This window comes from Dipodomys spectabilis, unplaced genomic scaffold (genome assembly GCF_019054845.1).
Source record: "Dipodomys spectabilis isolate Male_0828 unplaced genomic scaffold, ASM1905484v1 ptg000073l, whole genome shotgun sequence".
In the NCBI taxonomy this organism is placed as follows: Eukaryota; Metazoa; Chordata; class Mammalia; order Rodentia; family Heteromyidae; genus Dipodomys; species Dipodomys spectabilis.
In genome coordinates, this window is record NW_024870750.1 from 4723689 (window position 1) to 4741893 (window position 18205).

General features: G+C 40.8%; 1 protein-coding gene across 1 annotated transcript in view; it reads right to left on the reverse strand.

Moving 5' to 3' along the window:
- The window catches only part of Rtn1 (reticulon 1), a 198379-nt gene extending 180517 nt beyond the window's left edge, over window positions 1–17862 (reverse strand). The window contains exon 1 of the mRNA XM_042682588.1: window positions 17591–17862. Within this exon, the coding sequence (XP_042538522.1) occupies window positions 17591–17819 (229 nt within the window). The 5' untranslated portion in view covers window positions 17820–17862. The remainder of the gene's footprint in view (window positions 1–17590) is intronic.
- Between the last annotated feature and the right edge of the window lie 343 nt (window positions 17863–18205).

Here is an 18205-nt window from a genome sequence, read left to right on the forward strand (position 1 = left end):
CTGGGCTAGTCCATGAAACTCCTATCTCCAATTAAGCACCAGAAAAGCTGGAAGTAGAGCTGTGGCTCAAGTGGTAGAGCACTAGCCTTGAACACAAAAACTCAGGGACTGAGTTCAGGCCCTGAATTCAAGTCCCAGGACATCCACCCTCTCCACACACAGCACAAAGAAAAAAAGAAGAAGAAAGAAAAAAGAAAGCAGCTCTAAGAAAGTAAGAAATGTTCCAGCAAAGGTGAGCGGGCTAAAAAAATCTTCATATAGCTTTGTAAACAAGTTCAGAACCTAGTCTACTTTTTGACTGTTGGCTACAAAATCTGTGCCAGCTGCCTCCATTTCTACTTGGGGTAACATGAACCCCAATTTCTAGTTTAGAGGCATCTTAACCAGCCCAGTAAGACAGACCTCACTGGAAGCCTCCTTCTTTATATGTAATTCATAGCTTTGTTGGAAATAATTAAATTGTACAAATTAGTTTATCACCCCTACTCAGATTAGCCAGGTGATCCTTTAACCCTCTGCTATGTATTCAACAAACCACGGGACCTTAAAGCTAATCTAAGAAGGTGCATAAAGCCTCCATGTTTATTGCAGCACTGTTTGCAATAGCTAGGATATGGAAACAACCTAGGTGCCCCACCACAGATGAATGGATCCAAAAATTGTGGTATCTATACACAATGGAATATTATGCAGCCATTAGAAATGACAAAATAATGGCATTTGCAGGGAAATGGATGGAGCTAGAAGGAATCATGTTGAGCGAGGTAAGCCAAGAACGAAGAGACAAACGGTACATGGTCTCCCTCATAAGTGGATGCTAAATCCAAAAGGTTAGGTGATACGACAAAACTAACAGGACTTAAGAAACAAAGAACTCCCGCTCATCTGGTTGAACCACTACTAAATATCCTCATGCTGCTGATCACAAATATGGTATATAACATGTGAACACTGTTATATATTACAGACTGTGGTAGACAATTTGCTCCAGGGAAGTTAGAATGAACTTGTGACTTTGAAATTATGTAATCATTTAATCACAATCAAAAAAAAAAAAAAAAAAGAACCTCGGGGAAGGGAGGGAGGGAGGGGATGGTAGGGGGAAAACAATGGAGGGGGTAACAATGTTCAAGAGGAAGTGTACTCATAACCTCACTCATGTAACTGTAACCCTCTGTATAGTAGCTTTACAATAAAAAAAAAAAAAAAGAAGGTGCATAAAGTATCACCGTGCCTGCACCCTAGCAGTAGGGGCTGCATACGTGTTTCTTTCTTTCTTTCTTTCTTTTTTCTACTTCTGTTTTCTTTAACTATTCCTGTTCTCCAGTCAAGAGGAGAACATCTTTAGATTTAAACATGGTAAAAGAAAAAACAATTAAGCTCTGACATTGCTAGCTGAACACTGTATTTGCAAGTCTCAGGGCTAGTTATGCAGAAGGGTAAGGTATATAAATAGTCACTTTATATGTGAGGGAAAACCCTGAGCTAAATTCTTCTTCATTTAGATAGTTTCTGTGAGTCCTTTGGAAAATCCCCAGGGTGAGGAAGGAACAGTTCAGCCCACAGAACTAACACAGCTGACTGCCTGATCTCATCCAGCACAGGGATGAGAATGCTCTGGGTAACCCACTAAAGATCTTCAGCCACAGTTTCTGCCCTGACACCAGGGGCCTGATGGGGTTACCCCACTTACGAGCGTTTCATCTGGTTTTCTGTAAAGTCAAGAGTTTCCACTCTTCACCTACTCTAGATTCTGGAACTCAGATTTCTCTGCCTACTTGTCTTTTTCTCTTCTTTATAAATCTATTTGTTTTGTTTTCTTTGCTTCCTCATAGGCTTTTCTTCCCTCTGTGCCCTTCTCTCTTCCGTAACCCTCCATTGTTCTGGTTTCCTGCCGCAACTTCTGTTTGGTCTACTCTGTCCATTCTCAGGATCAAGTCAACACCATTTCTGTGTCCTTTGGACACTGTCTCTTCTCTCCCCTCCCCCACTTCCCCCACTTCCCCCACTTCCCTCTCTTACCTGTCTTTCGTCTTGTCTCTAGGATGGTGACTCCTCCTATGACTTCATTACCTCCTCCTGAGATTCCATCACCTAGCTTTGTTGTTCTGGTCTGAATATGAAATCCCCTACCCTACCCATACATAGGCCCTAGTGAAGAGGCTCTAGCTGCATTTAACATGTTAGAGAAGCAGGAAGGGAACTGGCCACATGCAAAAGTGACCAAGACAGAAGACAGCTTCACTTTATAACAACCTGCCCTTGTGGGAATCAACCAATTTAGAGAGGCCTCATCCACTCCTTCAACATCTTAATTTATGTTCATAAGGGTGGAGGACCCATGACACAAAGGTTCTATCAACATCATCAACCAACTTCTGCACTTGAACCCTAGGGAGATAAACTATATCCAAACCATGGTGCAATACTAGGTTTTGCAAACACTTTTCAAACACCATGAATTGAACTAAAGAAATAAATTCACTTATGTTCAATTCTGGTAATTCAAGCATGCTGGATGGCAATTCACTACTGTATTATGTACAATAAAAGCTTTGTTAAATAAACTAATGGTGTGATAAGTAGTGGCAACTGAAATTTCTATAAATATGGTACTTAGTGGCCACATTCTGGTTGGAGGCAAAAATCAGTTCACTCATTTTGAAGCTAAATGTGAATAGAACATATCTCATTATTATAGTTAAAATGTATCTTTGTCCGGTGCTGATGACTCATGCCTGTAATTCTAGCTATGGTGAGGACTGAAATCTGAGGATCAAGGTTGAAAGCCAAGGCAAATTAACCAGCAAAAAGCATGAAATGGATATGTGGATCAACTAAGAGAGCTAGCTAACCTTGAGGGAAAAAAGCTAAAGGACAGTGCTCAGGCCCTGAATTTAAATGCTAGTTTGTCACACACACACACACACACACACACACACACACACACACACACAAACACACACACACAAATGAAAAAGCAAGAGGAGGAGGAGGAGGAGGAGGAGAAAGACTCCTCCTCTAAGTATATTTGTGAGGGCATTTCCAGAAGCAATTAGATCATTCATGATCTAATTAGGCTCTGACCTAAAGAATGCATTCAAACTTTGAAAAGATTACTGGGAAGTAGTAGAAATGTGGGAAGTGGACATGGCTAGATGAAGTACTTCACTGTGAAGGCCTGTACTTAGAAACTGTATCCTCCCCACATCCTCTTCTATTACAGTTTCATTCTGCTTCCTGTCTACCATGAAGTGAAGAAGCTCCTTCACCACAGAGTCTCATCACAAAGGATATTCTGTCCAAGAGGAGGAAGAGGAGGAGGAGGGGGAGGAAGAAGAAAAGCCAGGCACCAGTGATTCACACCTGTAATGCTAGGTGCTCAGGCGGCTAAGATCTGAGGATCGCAGTTCAAAGCCAACCCTGGGCAGGAAATTCCATGAGACTCTTACCTCCAATTAACCAGCAGAGAACAGGAAGTGGTGCTGTGGTTCAAGTGGTAGATCGCTCACCTTGAGCTGAAGTGCTTAGGAACAGCACCCAGGCCCAGAGTTCAAGCCCCATAGCCAACAAAAAAAAAAAGAGGAAAGAAAGAAGGAAGAAAGAAAGGAAGGAAGGAACGAAGGAACGAAGGAAGGAATGAAGGAGAAAATTCCCTAAAACTATGTGTATGTAATAGCAACTTTTTGCTCATTTACATGGTTCTCCTCAGATCTCTCATATTTTACTTCATTTTTATTATTGTAAATTAATTGTACAAATTTATATATTCTTATTGTACATATAAGTGTCATCAACCCAACTTCATATGCCGTGTGTGAACAGTAACTGGATAATAAATATTCCTTGAACAAATGAATGCATAATTTAGTATGATTTTATTTAACTGCGAAATGGCTGCTCTCATAAAAACAGGGATCTATATGCAAATATCTGATGTCACTGAACTCTAAGAGTTAGAAAGTTATTTTCTTTAATGCATATAAAAGCCCTCTTTCAAATGGGGAATGCATAAATGAAGGGAGGAAAGGTGAAAAATGCAACCATGGTATTCAGTATACTGAATGTGGAAAATGAACTGTGGGACTTGTGGATAAGGACAGGAGTGGGAAATTGGGAGAAAGCAAAAGAAAAGGTGTCATTGTCCAATTATACTTATCACCTGGTTTATCCAACAGTAACCCTCTATACAACACCATCATAATAATAATAAAATCATACTTTAAAACAAAATCCCAGAACTGGCATGCAAAATAGTGAAGTGTATTTTCCTGGGTAGGAATTTCTGGGATTCCAAGCATATGCCAACATGTCCAGGTTTGTTATGGTTTTATTTCTTCAGTGAGACTATTTCTTTACTGTGGTTTTCTATTTTGTTATTCATTTTAAGTGTACTTTCAATTGCTTCTTGAAATATTTTAAAATCTTAGGTAATTCTGATACCTGTGCTATTTTGATGATAACTGTCTTCTGTCACTCTAGTTCAATCCTCCTATTATTTACTATAACTATTGATTTTTTTTTGGAGCCTGGACATTTGGGTGTTCAAGGAAATGGATCTTATCTACATGCCACTCTATTTGCCTTGTTAGTGGTGGGTAAAGATGAAAGTCGGTCTCTCTATTTAGTCTATTACCACTGAGCAGCAATGAAACGCCTGAGTCTTCACTCAGCTGCTTCTGATACTGCCAGATGACCTGCAAGCTAGATTTGCTGCTGCTCTGATAGCCTTGGAAGATCTCAGCATTGCAGTAGTAATGGGGCCTTAGTGTATTTCATGGTATTTGGCTGGTGTGATGATCCATCTTGGTTGTTCGCTATAATGGATTGATAAATGCTTAGGATATTAGTAAATCAGACCTCTAAGTATATCTGTGAGGGGATTTCCAGAAGCAATTAGATCATGAAGGCTCTGACCTAAAGAATGCATTCAAACTTTGAAAAGATTATTGGGAAGTAGTAGAAATGTGGAAAGTGGGCATGGCTAGATGAAGGCCTGTACTTAGAAGCTGTACCCTCCCCACACCCTCTTCTATTACAGTTCCATTCTGCTTCCTGTCTACCATGATGTGAAGAAGCTCCTTCACTACACAGACTCATCACAAAGGATATTCTGTCTAAGAATATATAGAAGTATCCCTCTGAAACCATGGGCTAAAATAAGTCCTTCCTCCTTCTAATTTGTTCTCTTGAATATTTTGGTCATAGTGATGACAGCACTGACTAATAGACCTAGAGTTTTCTGTTTTTCTAGGCTGCCCCTTTTTTGGTCTTTTTTAAATTTTTATTTTATTGTAAAGATGCTGTACGGAGGGGTTACAGTCCCTTTTGGTCTTGTTTGATGAAAAGCAAGGGGGTTTCGGAGGGGAGGGAAGGGGTTGTGTCTTCCAGCATTTGCTGGCTTCTCTACTATGAGACACATTTTAAAGAAAGAAAGAAAATCTAGATTACTTGCTCCTGTGCACTTCCTCAGGCCCAAGATTCCTAGAAAGCCTGCCTTCTTCTCTTTACATTTCAGTCTTTTTTCACATGTGTTTTAAATATAAACCCAGGTTTTGGAGGTGTTTTTTAGCAAGAAGGGTAATGCAAAGCATAAGAGTATTAGCTGGGTGCTGGTGGCTCACGCCTGTAATCCTAGCTACACAGGAGGCTGAGATCTGAGGATCGAGGTTCAAAGCCAGCCTAGACAGGAAAGTCTGTGAGACTCTTATCTCCAATTAACCACCAGAAAAATGGAAGCAGGACTGTGGCTCAAGTGGTAGAACTCTCACCTCGGGCTGAAGAGCTCAGGAACAGCGCTCAGGCCCAGAGTTCAAGACCCACAACCAAAAAAAAAAAAAAGAATATGAGTACTCCATCTTTCTAGAGCCTTCGTGAATTTTAGTGAACTGTAAAGCTGCCTACAGACTGTCACAAACACACAGAGACAGTTAATTGAAGCCTGCCTTGCAGGTAGCCTTGTGCTGGTTTTTTAGTGTGAACTCTGATAAGTGTGGCTTCCTCATCTAGACCACACATACCTGAGACAGCTTTCTTCACTTATTACCCTTGCACTGAGCAGGAGAATCAGAACAGATGCCATCTGCCATCCTCCTTCACTCCAGCTGGCCTTATGGGCACACCTCAACCCTGCCCCAGTCACTAAGCATTCATGAGAATGTGGCAAGTACAGCAGCTCTGCACTTCTACTGCTCCTCTCCTAGGCAAAACATCTTTGCTATTGCTTGCCAGTACTGCCTTCTCCCACCCTCATTCTTCTCTGTTCTCCTATCATTCCTTGTTGCTGTTTGGTTGAGGTCCAGCCAAGCAAGACAAGCATTTTAAATACCTAAGACATTTCTGTCTTTGTTCTGAATTTCTTCTGCTGACCAGGCTTCCTATTAACAGTACCTTAAAGATGTAACATCGTCTTCCTCATATTATCTCATTTTATCTTTACAAGAGCCTTTTTATTTTAAGTCAGAGAAATAGTATTATGCCCAGGATAGTTATGAAGAAACCAAGACTCAAAAGCAGTAAGGTGAGTTATTTACACTGACACAATATTTCATCCCAAGGCCCAGTCAGAACTTATTCTATACCGTGACATCTTGGCTTCTATAATTCTATAATAATGAGATTTTGCCAGGCATGCTAACACCATATATACATATATATTATCTAAAGCTCTTATTTTAAATCACTCAGTAGTAGCCTCCAAAGAGCTCTCACTTTGTCCTTGGCCTTCTGTTTTCATTTTATTTATCTTTAAGTAGTTGTACAAAGGAGTTGCCATTTAACAAAGCAGTTTATGAAATATATATATACATGTGTGTATGTATATATCATATGATGAAACATATATGTATCATATGAAACATATATGTATGATACACACATGATATCCCTACCCTCTAGAGCACCAATATTTTCCCAACCATAAAGCAAAGAACTTTAATGTCATCTTTGATTCATCCTCCTCCCATCATCCCCCCCCCATGTCCAATGTATCAGTTACAAAGTCCTACAAAGTTCCTGTGAAGATGTGCATCTTTCTTCTCCTGTACCCACCTCTTTAGCAGTTCCATGGTTACCTATTCAGGGCCCTAAATTTGATGGTATTGGATTATTCTTCTTTCAGTAAAATTCACATATTTCAGGATCATCCCCTGTTCAAATTCATCTTCTCTGTTACTATCACGTTAATCCTCCTTATCACAATATTTAAGCTATTACTTCTCCTGTATGACAAACTGCAGAGAGCTCAGAATTCACATAAAAGGAACCTAGTCAAGCCCTGCCCCCAAAGAATCAGACATTTCTGCCACCTATCTGGGCAGGTAAAATACATTATTACTGCTCATCTCCATACCTACTCACTTCCGTCTCCTATCTTCTCACTTCTGTTCTTCTATCTGTCCATTAGCTATAAGCTGCATCCCATCCCTTTCAAGTGACCAGGTACTTTGGGACTCATATAGTCATAAAATTATTGCTAGACATAGAGGTTCTACTACCTATCTGAACATCTGGCTATGCTCTGACCTGGGTTTTTATCTTTGTTTGGAAGGAGTCAGCCATAGCTCAACTAGACAGTAATAAGCTCAGAAGGAAATGGGGATCAAGGACATCACTCATCCTCTGTTCTCCACAACTGCTAGCAAGCGTAAGGAGGCAGTTTAATGAGTCTAGTACATCTTAGAGCTTTCACTTACATTTGGTAGGCTTGCTTTCCTGAGCAGAGGTCTGTGGATTACCCCATGAAATTTTGGAACAGGTAATCTACAGACCACATTTTGAGCCCTGTTTTGTTTTGTTTTGCTTTTTTCCCTGTTGAAAAACTGGTGCCAAAATAGGCATGACCTTGGTTTTTCTTTTTATTAAGGTCAACAAGATTAGCAATCACTCAAATATACATGATATTCAGTTTTCCATGAGTTGCTTTTGTTGTTGTTGCTTTGTTTTTTTGTTGGTCGTGGGGCTTGAACTCTGGGCCTGGGTGCTATCCCTCAGCTCTTGAGCTCAAGGTAAGTACTCTACCACTTGAGCCACAGCGCTACTTCCAAGTTTCTGGTGGTTAATTGGAGATAAGAATCTCACAGACTTTCCTGTCTGGGCTGGCTTTGAACCTTGATCCTCAGATCTCAGCCTCCTGTGTAGCCAGGATTACAGGCGTGAGCCACCAGCACTCAGCTCCAAGAATTGCTTTTTAAAATATAAAACAAAATTACAGGCATTTTCCAAGATATAAAATATTCAACAAATTCTCTATACTGAAGAAAGAATCTGGTTTATGACTAGTCTTAGAACAATCTGATGTAAATTGGAAAATTCATGAGTGGGTAAAAGATGAAAATTAGCAGAATTGCCTCAGCTGAAAATGTAATTCATAAAAGAATCAGCAAATATGGTCTTGCCATGAGTAATATACCCTAAATATACAGAGAGTAAGACAGAGAAATAAGAACAGAGCAAATTGGAAGGTGCTTTTAGCATTGCACAACTACTTAGTGAACTCTCAAAATATTTTAAAATGCTTTATGCTGAGTAGTTATAGCATTTAACCCAATGGTAGGTAATGAAGATGGCTCCAGAAAAGGAATATCGTAGATAATGTGTATCACATTTAGGTCAATAACTCAAAATTAAATAAAATAGTTAAGTTCTTAGGAGACAAAATATTACATTATGAGGTTTAAAAAAAAGACAATGGAGAAGTAGAAGGTGAGTTTAAAGATAGCCACCGTTTCATGGAGAATGACCATTAAGTCCCTTTGAAGTATTTGTGATGGACACTGCTCCTGACTTCATTAGTGTGACATTCACTTTTGAATGTCACACGTGAAATATGTGAAACCATCATAAACAAAATGTAAAGTAATAAGAATGATGTAAAGGTATGGGCACTGTTCCCATCTAGGAAGTATGAAACTCTTGGCACAAATAATACTATCTTTTTGAAATTTCATCCATCAAAACCAACAACCTCACTGTTGCAAGAATGTGGCTGCAAAGAAGCAAACCTATACTATATAGGATGACTAATCTCCTTCTAAGTACATAACCATCAACATCAAGTGAGTCCCAAGTGCTGTTTAGAATTCCTGTACATTCCCCTTACCCTTTCACTGTTTTGCCTTTATCACCCCTAGATGCTAATGTTTTGCCTTCACGCCTCTTCTCACACTTTCAAGAACCCTCCTCCTGCTTTCACTCTGGGGTGACCTTGTTTTCCATTTATTAATAAAATAGAAGCTCCCACCCACACGTCCACCCACTCCCTGCACATGCGCTCTCTCCTCCCTCTTTCCTGTAGTCATATTCATGAACTGTCCTCATGTCTGACATCAACCCTCCACTATTCTGTGGATCCATTTCCCCTCATCTCCTCAGAGACATGGTTGTAGGAAATGCCCCTGCTTTTCCGTATCACTGGTGTTTCCCTATCTATTCAGTCACTGGATGGCTTTATGTTATTATAACAAATGCTTGGTATAATCAGACTGCAATGAGAGAAGGTTTACTTTAGCTCACAGATTTGAACCTGATCAATTAGCCTCATTGTTTGGGACTCATAAAAGCAAATTATAGCGACAAGCACAGACATGCTTTAATACCTCCCCCAATAAAAATAAATAAATTTAAGTGAAAGAAAATTTTCTTTTCTTTCCAATCCCTCAGTTACTTCGTTAATATTTTTGTTTCCGCTATAGTACATTTCTCAAACAAATTATCTTTAAGTCGTTGTACAAAGGAGTTACCATTTATCTTCTTCCCTTCCATTTTTTTCCAAGACACAGTCTAGCCAAGTTTTATCTCAAACATTTCACCAAATAAAACAATCTCAGCAAATTTATAATAATTTCCTGTCAAACTCTATGGCTGATTCTCAGTCCTCACTTTACCCAACCTACAAGTAGCATTTGGCTGAGTTAAGTCATTTAATTTACTTTGACACACAGCACTCTTGACTTGTGGGGTCTCATACTTTCAGTTCTCCTACTTTTCTAATCATGTTTCCTTTTCCAGCCTTCTGAATATATGACTATTCCTGGATTCCATATCCCCCCCTTCCCTGTCAACATTATCTCCCTTTGTAATCTCATTATTATCTCCCTTTGTAAGCTCATTTCTCTATGAACAACTCCCAAACATACATGTCTACTTCAGATCATGCTTCAGCCCTCCTCCACACCACCAGCTTCAATCTCTATCTGGATATCTAATAAGCATTTCAAAATTAGCATTTGCATAAACAAACTCCTCCCTAAAGTCTGGCCTTCCTAAAATCTTCATATTCTTAACTAATAGTCACAACATTATTGCATTTGCATTCTTATATTTTCTTAGACCCCAAATCAATGCATGATCTTTGAGTCCTTTCTCTCATATACCATCCACAACCCATTAGGATACACTGTTAGGTTCAGAATACTTATTCAGAATGTATTAAGAATCCAACCACATTCATCTCCTCCAATGCTATCATTATGGGGTAAGCCATTCTGATTTGTTCCTCATATTATTTCAATAGCCTACTATTTATTCATTCTTGCTCCAAAGCGACCACCATCATTCCCAAGTTACTTCTTGATATATTGACCAGAGTATTCCATGAAATTTAGCTTAAACTTTACCTTAATTATGCTCTATGCTCAAAAGCAAGCAAGCAAGCAAACAAACATTCTCTCCAGGGCCCCATTTCATGCCTAGAGGATCTGACATGCCCATTGCCCTTCACCCTTTGATCGTGTCCTACCACTTTTCCTTCTTTCACTTACCACACACACTTCACTGTCCTTCCTGATGCTTCTGTACAAGGCACCAGCTACTCTCATACCAGAACCATACTCTCTGCCTAAAATGATCATCTTCTCCCAGGCATCCGAATGACTTTTTTCTCATTTTCTTTAAGTCTTTGATTCAATGCCACCTTATGAGAAGGGCCTTCTTTGACTACCCCTTTTGCTCCCACTACTCTATTTTGACAAGTCGTTTCTGTCCTCTGTATCCCTGTCTTCTTGTTTGCCGGACTTCTGAATATGTGAGGGGCCCAAGGCTTCTTGACCTCTTCCCTGGCAACACTGACTCTCTACCAAAAATACACATTTTGTGGGAGCCAGGATTTTTAGCTGGTTTTTCTTTACATTATAATCTCAGTGCTTCGAACAATGCCTAGCAAATAACAACCATTCCGTAAATAACAGTATAATCACGAATGAATGAGTTGAATGATTCCAGCTTGCTAAAAGGTAAGGTGTGAATAAGATTTACTTTTCTATATATAGTCATTTGTACTTTAAAAAATTTAAAACCATGCATATTTATTTCTTAGTCCCTATACTTTTTTAAGTTAGGCTAAAAATTAATGAGAAGAGTTTATATTGTTGCTTTTAAGTAAGCATTAAAATCTAGGATTTTTTCATATCATTGCTATCCTGTTGTATATCAACTATCCTTTGAAACTTTATATGTTATTTGTTAAATTAGAGAGCCTACTGCCCATATCTTTTATAAATTGAATGCATTCTAAAGTTCTTTAGGCATAGTAAGTACTATATTACAATAGTAATTCAGAATCATTGAAAATGGGTGGATGAGTTTTTTGACATTTTTAGTGAAACCATTGGGATTTTCTGGTGATTCATATATTCCTTTTTTAGTAAAGATTTTTACATGTGTTATAATATTGCATTTTTAGATACTACTGACAACACCAAATACATTGGCTTGTAAGTTGTTTTGTTTTGATGGTGTCATTTTATGGCTATTATTAAGGTGTTGTACAGAGGGGCTATCATGCATAAGTCAGATAATGAGTACAATTCTCTTTGGACAATGTCACCCTTTCCTTCATTTTCCCCATTTCTCCCCCCCCATCTCTGGCTACAAGTTACATAATTCATATTCCACATAGTATATATTGAATACTATGACTGCATTTGTTCATCCTTTGTTCCCCCCGCATTTCTGTGACTCCTCTGTTGCCTCCTAAAATGACCCAAAAAAGCAAAATCAAACAAACAACAAAAATCCCATGTTTCTGTTTCCTGGAATTTGTTTCAATAAATAATATTTTAAATGGTCAGAGGACTTTGGGTTCCTCCTAAGAGTACCCTCATTTAGTCTGTCTGTATGGAATGCTTAGAATCCTATGTAAATTATCATGACCAGTTGTATTTTATACCTAGCTTCTGTATATGAGAGAAAACTTGTACTACTTATCTCTCTGAGCTTGCTCTCCCTTATTATTTATTCCAGGTCCATCCAGTTCCCTGCAAATGACATCACTTCATTCTTTCTAATGGATGAGTAAAATTACATTGTGTATAGGTACCACAATTTTTTGATCCACTCATCTATTATTGGGCATCCAGGCTGTTTCCATAACTTGGCTATTCTAAATAACGCAGCAATGAACCTGAATATACAAGTGTCTTTACCATATCCTGACTTGTGATGTTCTGGATAGATGCCCAAGAGTAGTCTGGTTGCGTTATAAGGAAGTTCTATGTTTAGTGTTTTGAGGAACCTTCAAACCACCATAGTGTCTAAGTTTTAAGAATCAACCCTGTTCATCTGTTTCATTTACCCATTTTAACTTTCCTAGCATTTGTCTTATTCTCAAAACATACTAGGAATGACTTGGAAACTTCCCAGCACACTCATTCAATACCATGAGAAGTAAAGAGCTGAAGAACCGATCTCACTAAAGTAGTCATCTAGAACATGATCTTCTGTTTACTTCTCCTGGCCTTCCAGTCACTCCTGAATGTTTTAGTTTTTCCAACCTGTCCATTTGAAATTATAATGGTCAAATATAAATGGAGCAGCTTTTCCCTCTCTTTTCTCATTTGCTCTCAGCCCAGCATCTTCTACACAATGGGCTCTGGCTCATGCTCTCCCCATTCTCCTGCCCTCCAACAGTAGCCCAACACATCAAACCAATTGGTTGTCTTTCTTTTCAAACCAGTTGGTTGTCTTTCTTTTTTTCCCCTTGATCATGTTCTTTACAATGACTTTAATGGAATGCATTCATGTGTAGATATCTTAGTCTCTTGAAATACATCTTTTCATTGTCTCTAAAGTTTCCATTCCCTTTTTTAAATCTCCCTTAGTCATTGATGGCATAACTTACTTGAATTGTAAAATTAAATCATAATTTACAAAGATCTTAGAGTAATGGCCAGCTAGTTATTTCGCTGAAGAAGCAAAGAATCACATAGATGATAGAAAAACACAATAAGAAACAGGAGGGTTCATTTTCCGCAGGCATGTAGTCTGAACAAGCTAATAATTTTTTTCTCCTGTGCTGACCTCAGAAAACTAATTCATGCCCTTGTACCCATAGGCTTGGATAATTATAAATCTCCCCTTAGTCAAGTTTCCAGCAATGACTTGTGAATGAGGAAAATAAAAAGCTGACACAAAAGAAAATGTTTGGCTATACGTATTTAGTATTTATAATGTGAACAAGATGGTACACATATTGCAGGAGCCCATGATCTGTGCTTAGCAAAGATCATTACACAATGGAGATATTCAATAAGTGTTTACTAACTTGAACCACCATGCTTTCTCAATGTATAGATAATAAAAACTTTCTGTAACCCATACTTCCAGGGATAGGTAGCATTATGAGCAAAATAGTAACAACTTGCCCTAAATCTCTCAGAAACGAAGTCCATAGAGAAGACATAAGGTGGGGGGCAGTAAAACCTATGGGTGGTATTGGAGCACAATGAGTTTCCTGGAACAGACAGTTGAGAATAGAAAGTTAGGCTGGGAACCTTAATAATATCTATATTTCAATGTCTTTTAAAAGCATGTAAGTGTTTCTAAATTTTAATCTAAATTGAATATTCTATGTTAAGGGTCAGATGCTATACTTACTGCCAGAAATGTTACTGCGTATATAGGTTATATCCAGAGAAAGAAATTGTATTAGGCTTCCAAACTCTTTTATTCCCTTTTGTTCTTTAGTAGATTATAAAAGCAAAATAGAGTAGCCCTTCTCATTTCAATAACACTGTAGCTCTTTTAAAAGATGGATGAAAACAGATGATTGAGATTTATACTTTCTAAGGATTACTGGAAATAATCCCAAATTAAAAAGTTTCTATCAAACACATCGCAAAGTGAAGAAAGCCAAGCCAGTATCTGGATGAAAATAATGACTAGTAATCAATCTCTAGATTGATTATATGAAACAGAATAAATATAAGACAAATCCAACATTTTAAGGTTATTCAAATCCTGATAGATCAAGAATAAGTTTTCTGTTTGATTATGACATTTAGCATTTGAAAAATACAAATTTATTAGTTCATTGGTTCAACTAATATAAATTAGAAAAATCTCTTCTTTTTCTGCAACTCTTCATATATAAGTTAAAGTCAAATGATCTAAAATTCAATATTATTACGATTTCTCCTGACCCTTCTCCATTCTGTTCCTTTGCCTTTCGTGCATGAAGTAGTCAATGAGTTAACTTCCAAGGCAGATAATGAGTTAACTTCTCACCATTTCATTTTGTTCAAATGCTCTGTTTTAAATTCTCTCTTTAAACAAAGGGCCATTCTTCTATCCTTCTGTTATTGTATGCTTGTGTTGAGTAGTTTCCAGCAATAAAATAATGATCATGAAAAAAAAAAAAACACCAAAGCAGTTACTGTTAACCTCTTTTGTCTAATATTATTAGATGATGGCACAGTTTCATGATTAACAGCTCTAACCTACACATAGCAATTCAATGATTCTTGGCCATAGAAATCAGCTTCAGTCATGAAAACTGTAGCTCAAGAAGACAGTGTTACTTCTGTTCAAAATATGTTTCTGTGCCACAAAAGGGACAAGAACAATGACCATAACTGAAAAGACAGTACAGAGAGGCTATGACAGTGTAGTTTTAATGACACGGAAACATATATTCATTCCAGGATATGGCTGAGAAATATTTTTGGAAATATTTCTTCGGTAACTTTAATTATCATCCATGTATAAAAATAACAGAATTTCTGTCCAGATGGCATAATTGGTGGTATTTCTTTCAGGAAAAAAAAAGGTTTGGAGACATCAATATCTGTCTTCCATTTTAATATTCATCTGAGAAAGAAACAAAATCTGTTTACAGCACTTCACACTCAGTGTACTTCTTAGTCATCACGGAGTCTCACAATGGCTTTCTGCCACGTGAGGACACAGCAAAAAGGCAGAAAACTGTGCATCAGAAAGCAGACCACACCAGATATTGAACTGCTGCCACCTTGATCTTAGCCTTCTCAGTCTCTAGAACTGAGAATTAATTTCTAGTTATAAATCAGTAATAAAGTGACTTTTTGAAAAGCCAAGAAAGGCAATGTGCTTCGTTGGCTTTCTTTGACTTTGTCTCTGATACAGTTGTGGATTCACCGGCTGATTTGTTTTCTGTCATAATACTACCAAGATAGCAGTTAAGGAAGCTGGCCCAGATTTGATTTGGAGTTTTCAATTTGTGGTAATTTATTTATTCATGTAACAGGCCAGCCGGTCTATCAGTAGAGAATTTACCAAGTGAAAGCCTTAACCTATGGACAGCTATTACTGTTTCAAGCAGCAATCATAAATGAAAACATTTCCATGTAAATATGCGAAATATATGTTCTTTCTACTTTCCTTGTTTTCTTCCCACCAAAGCTTAGAATCATGTTTGATTTTATTAGTGTATGTGTGGCCTAAGCAACCCCTAATGTATTCAACAAAACAAAATATTTTTATAGTAAAGATGTCAAAAGTGGAAAATGCACTCTTAGATTTTCTAGTCACTCTTTCATAAATTGTACAGTAGAGTCTAGATAGTTCACCAAAAATATAATTAGCAATGTTTATTACCTTGATTTAATGATTCCTACAATGTAGACTATATTAAAACATCACATTGTATCATATATATGTCCTTAGCATTTTCTATGGAATGAGTATGTTACTGACCACAGGACACTTAGTTTCCATTCTTTTCCTTTCCTTGGTTTACCTACCTTTGGTGACACTGCTGGGGGGTGGGGGGGCAGATAAGGTTGATGAGGAAATTATTTGAATATGGTGAATAAATGTTCTGAATTGTGAACTACTCTTAACAAAGAAGGCTAAAGACATAAACTACTTTCAGTTGTTAATTATCACTTTCCACTGCTTTGACAGTTATTTTTATTTTGCCTTTATCCCGACCCTCACACACTCTCCCCTCCTAATAATGTATGTCACGTGAGGTTTTCAGCTATAAGGTCTTTGCCTTCTTTTTCCCTTTGTGTGTGTGTGTGTGTGTGTGTGTGTGTGTGTGTGTGTGTGTGTGTGCGTGTGTGTGTTTTACTTTTCTCCTCCTCCTTCGTCATCCTACTTTTTCCCTTCAGGATATTAAACAAGTTTTAATTCACCGAAATCTCTAACCCTCTTTCCCTCGTGTCAAATCTTTTGTGCTGGAGCAGGGTTAGGACAACCTAAGGCACTCCACAGAATCCTTCACAGAGGGGGTGGCTTTAGAAAGGGGTTTCCCTAATTCGGCTGCCAAGCTCACATATGCCAGTCCCGCCCCCCTCCCCCTGGAGCACCCACCTCCCAGGCCTTCTAGCGCTGCATTGCCAAAACTACACAACTCCCACTCCACCAAAGCAAAGCTTTCTCGGAGAACAGCGCAACACACCACCCTCTCCATCTCTGGAGGGGAAAGGGCGCTGATCAGGCTGGCAGCCCCTCGGCCCACAAGCGCAGGGTCCCCAGGGTCAAGCTAGGCACCAGTGTGCTCTGGATGCCAAGAAGGGTATCAGGCAAATGGGGGTGTGGGCCTGAATCCAGGACCATTTCTGGGTTTATTTTACTGCCATCAGATGTGCCTCCTCCACTGGCCACCATCCAAGTCCTCCAATTCGCGGCCAGGACTGCCGCATTTCGGGGTTCCAAGTTTCAATGCTCCCAGCACCATGGAGGCCACGGGCTAGCTAGGGGAAAATAAGAGGTTCGGAACGCAGGCAGCCACAACAACCCACAACAACTTGCTGGCAACAATCAGTCTCCCACTCCGATGGACTTGCGTTCTAGGCGGGAGAGGGGGAAGGGAGCTGGAGGGGGGGACTGGCAGGGAGCCCTATGGGGCGCTGTCTGGAGGGAAGGGAGCTAAAGTCACAGGGCTGCCCGGGACCTAGATCCCCGGGTGCCGGGGCCGCTGGCCGCCCGCCGCTGGGTCACCGTGTCCCGTCGCCGGCGCGCGCGCGCGCGCGCACAAGCACGTTCCAGAAAACCATCACAACCTGTCACCCCGGCCCTCCAGCTCCGAGTCTCCCCGACAGCCAAGAGAAACTTGTACGCGGGCGCCCCAGCGGCCAGGAGGCTGCGGTTTGCCCACGGGGGACAATTCTTAGGGCCGAAATAAGAGTGGTAAAGAAATCAGAAGGATCAAGAGCCTGCGGTGCCTCTTCTGAGTTTTCGGGGATGAAAAAGAGAACGGAAAATTGCTGTTTTCGACCGGTCCGCTCACATTCCCAGGCTGGGGCCCGGGGAGGGTGCCGGGGCGAGCTGCCGCCACGGGGGCCCGCGAGGGGGTGGGCGGGGGGCAGCGGCGCCCGCAGACCCGCCTTACCTGTGGATGCAGTTTCCATGGCAACGGGCGGCGGCCGGGCGGGGCCCGCGCCCTGCTCCCGCGGCGCCCCGGTGCCCGAGCCCCAGCCGGGGTCCCCCTCCGGCGGCTCGGGCCTGGCCCCTCGCAGCATCTCCGCCGGGTCCTCCCCTTCCTCCCGATCCCCGAACCACTGGGACCCGGGGCTGGCCCGAGGCAGCAGCTCGTCTGGCAGCTCCCGCGGCGCGGCCATGGCTGCTCGGCGGGGCCGGCAGGCGGTGGCGGGCGTGCGGGCGGGCGGGCGTGGGGACGGACGGGCGGGCGCTCCGGGCTAGGTCCGCTCCGGGAACTCCGGGCTCCGGGGAGGCTGCGGAGCGTCGGAGCCGCGGCCGCCGCTGCTGCAAGTCAGGCCGAGCCGCTGCTCGCCTCTCCCCGCCGATCCCCGGCGCCCGAGCTCCGCCTCCTCTCCCTCCTCCCCGCCCGCCGAGGCCGCGGCCCGCGCTCCTCCCCTATCCCGGTCCCCCGCGGCTGCCTCGCTTCTCCCAAGCCCGCGACTACGCAGGTGAAAATGGCCTGCTGCGTCCTGCTCAGCGCAGGTCCGTCCCCGACCGGTTAATAACGGCAGGCTCCGACTAAGGA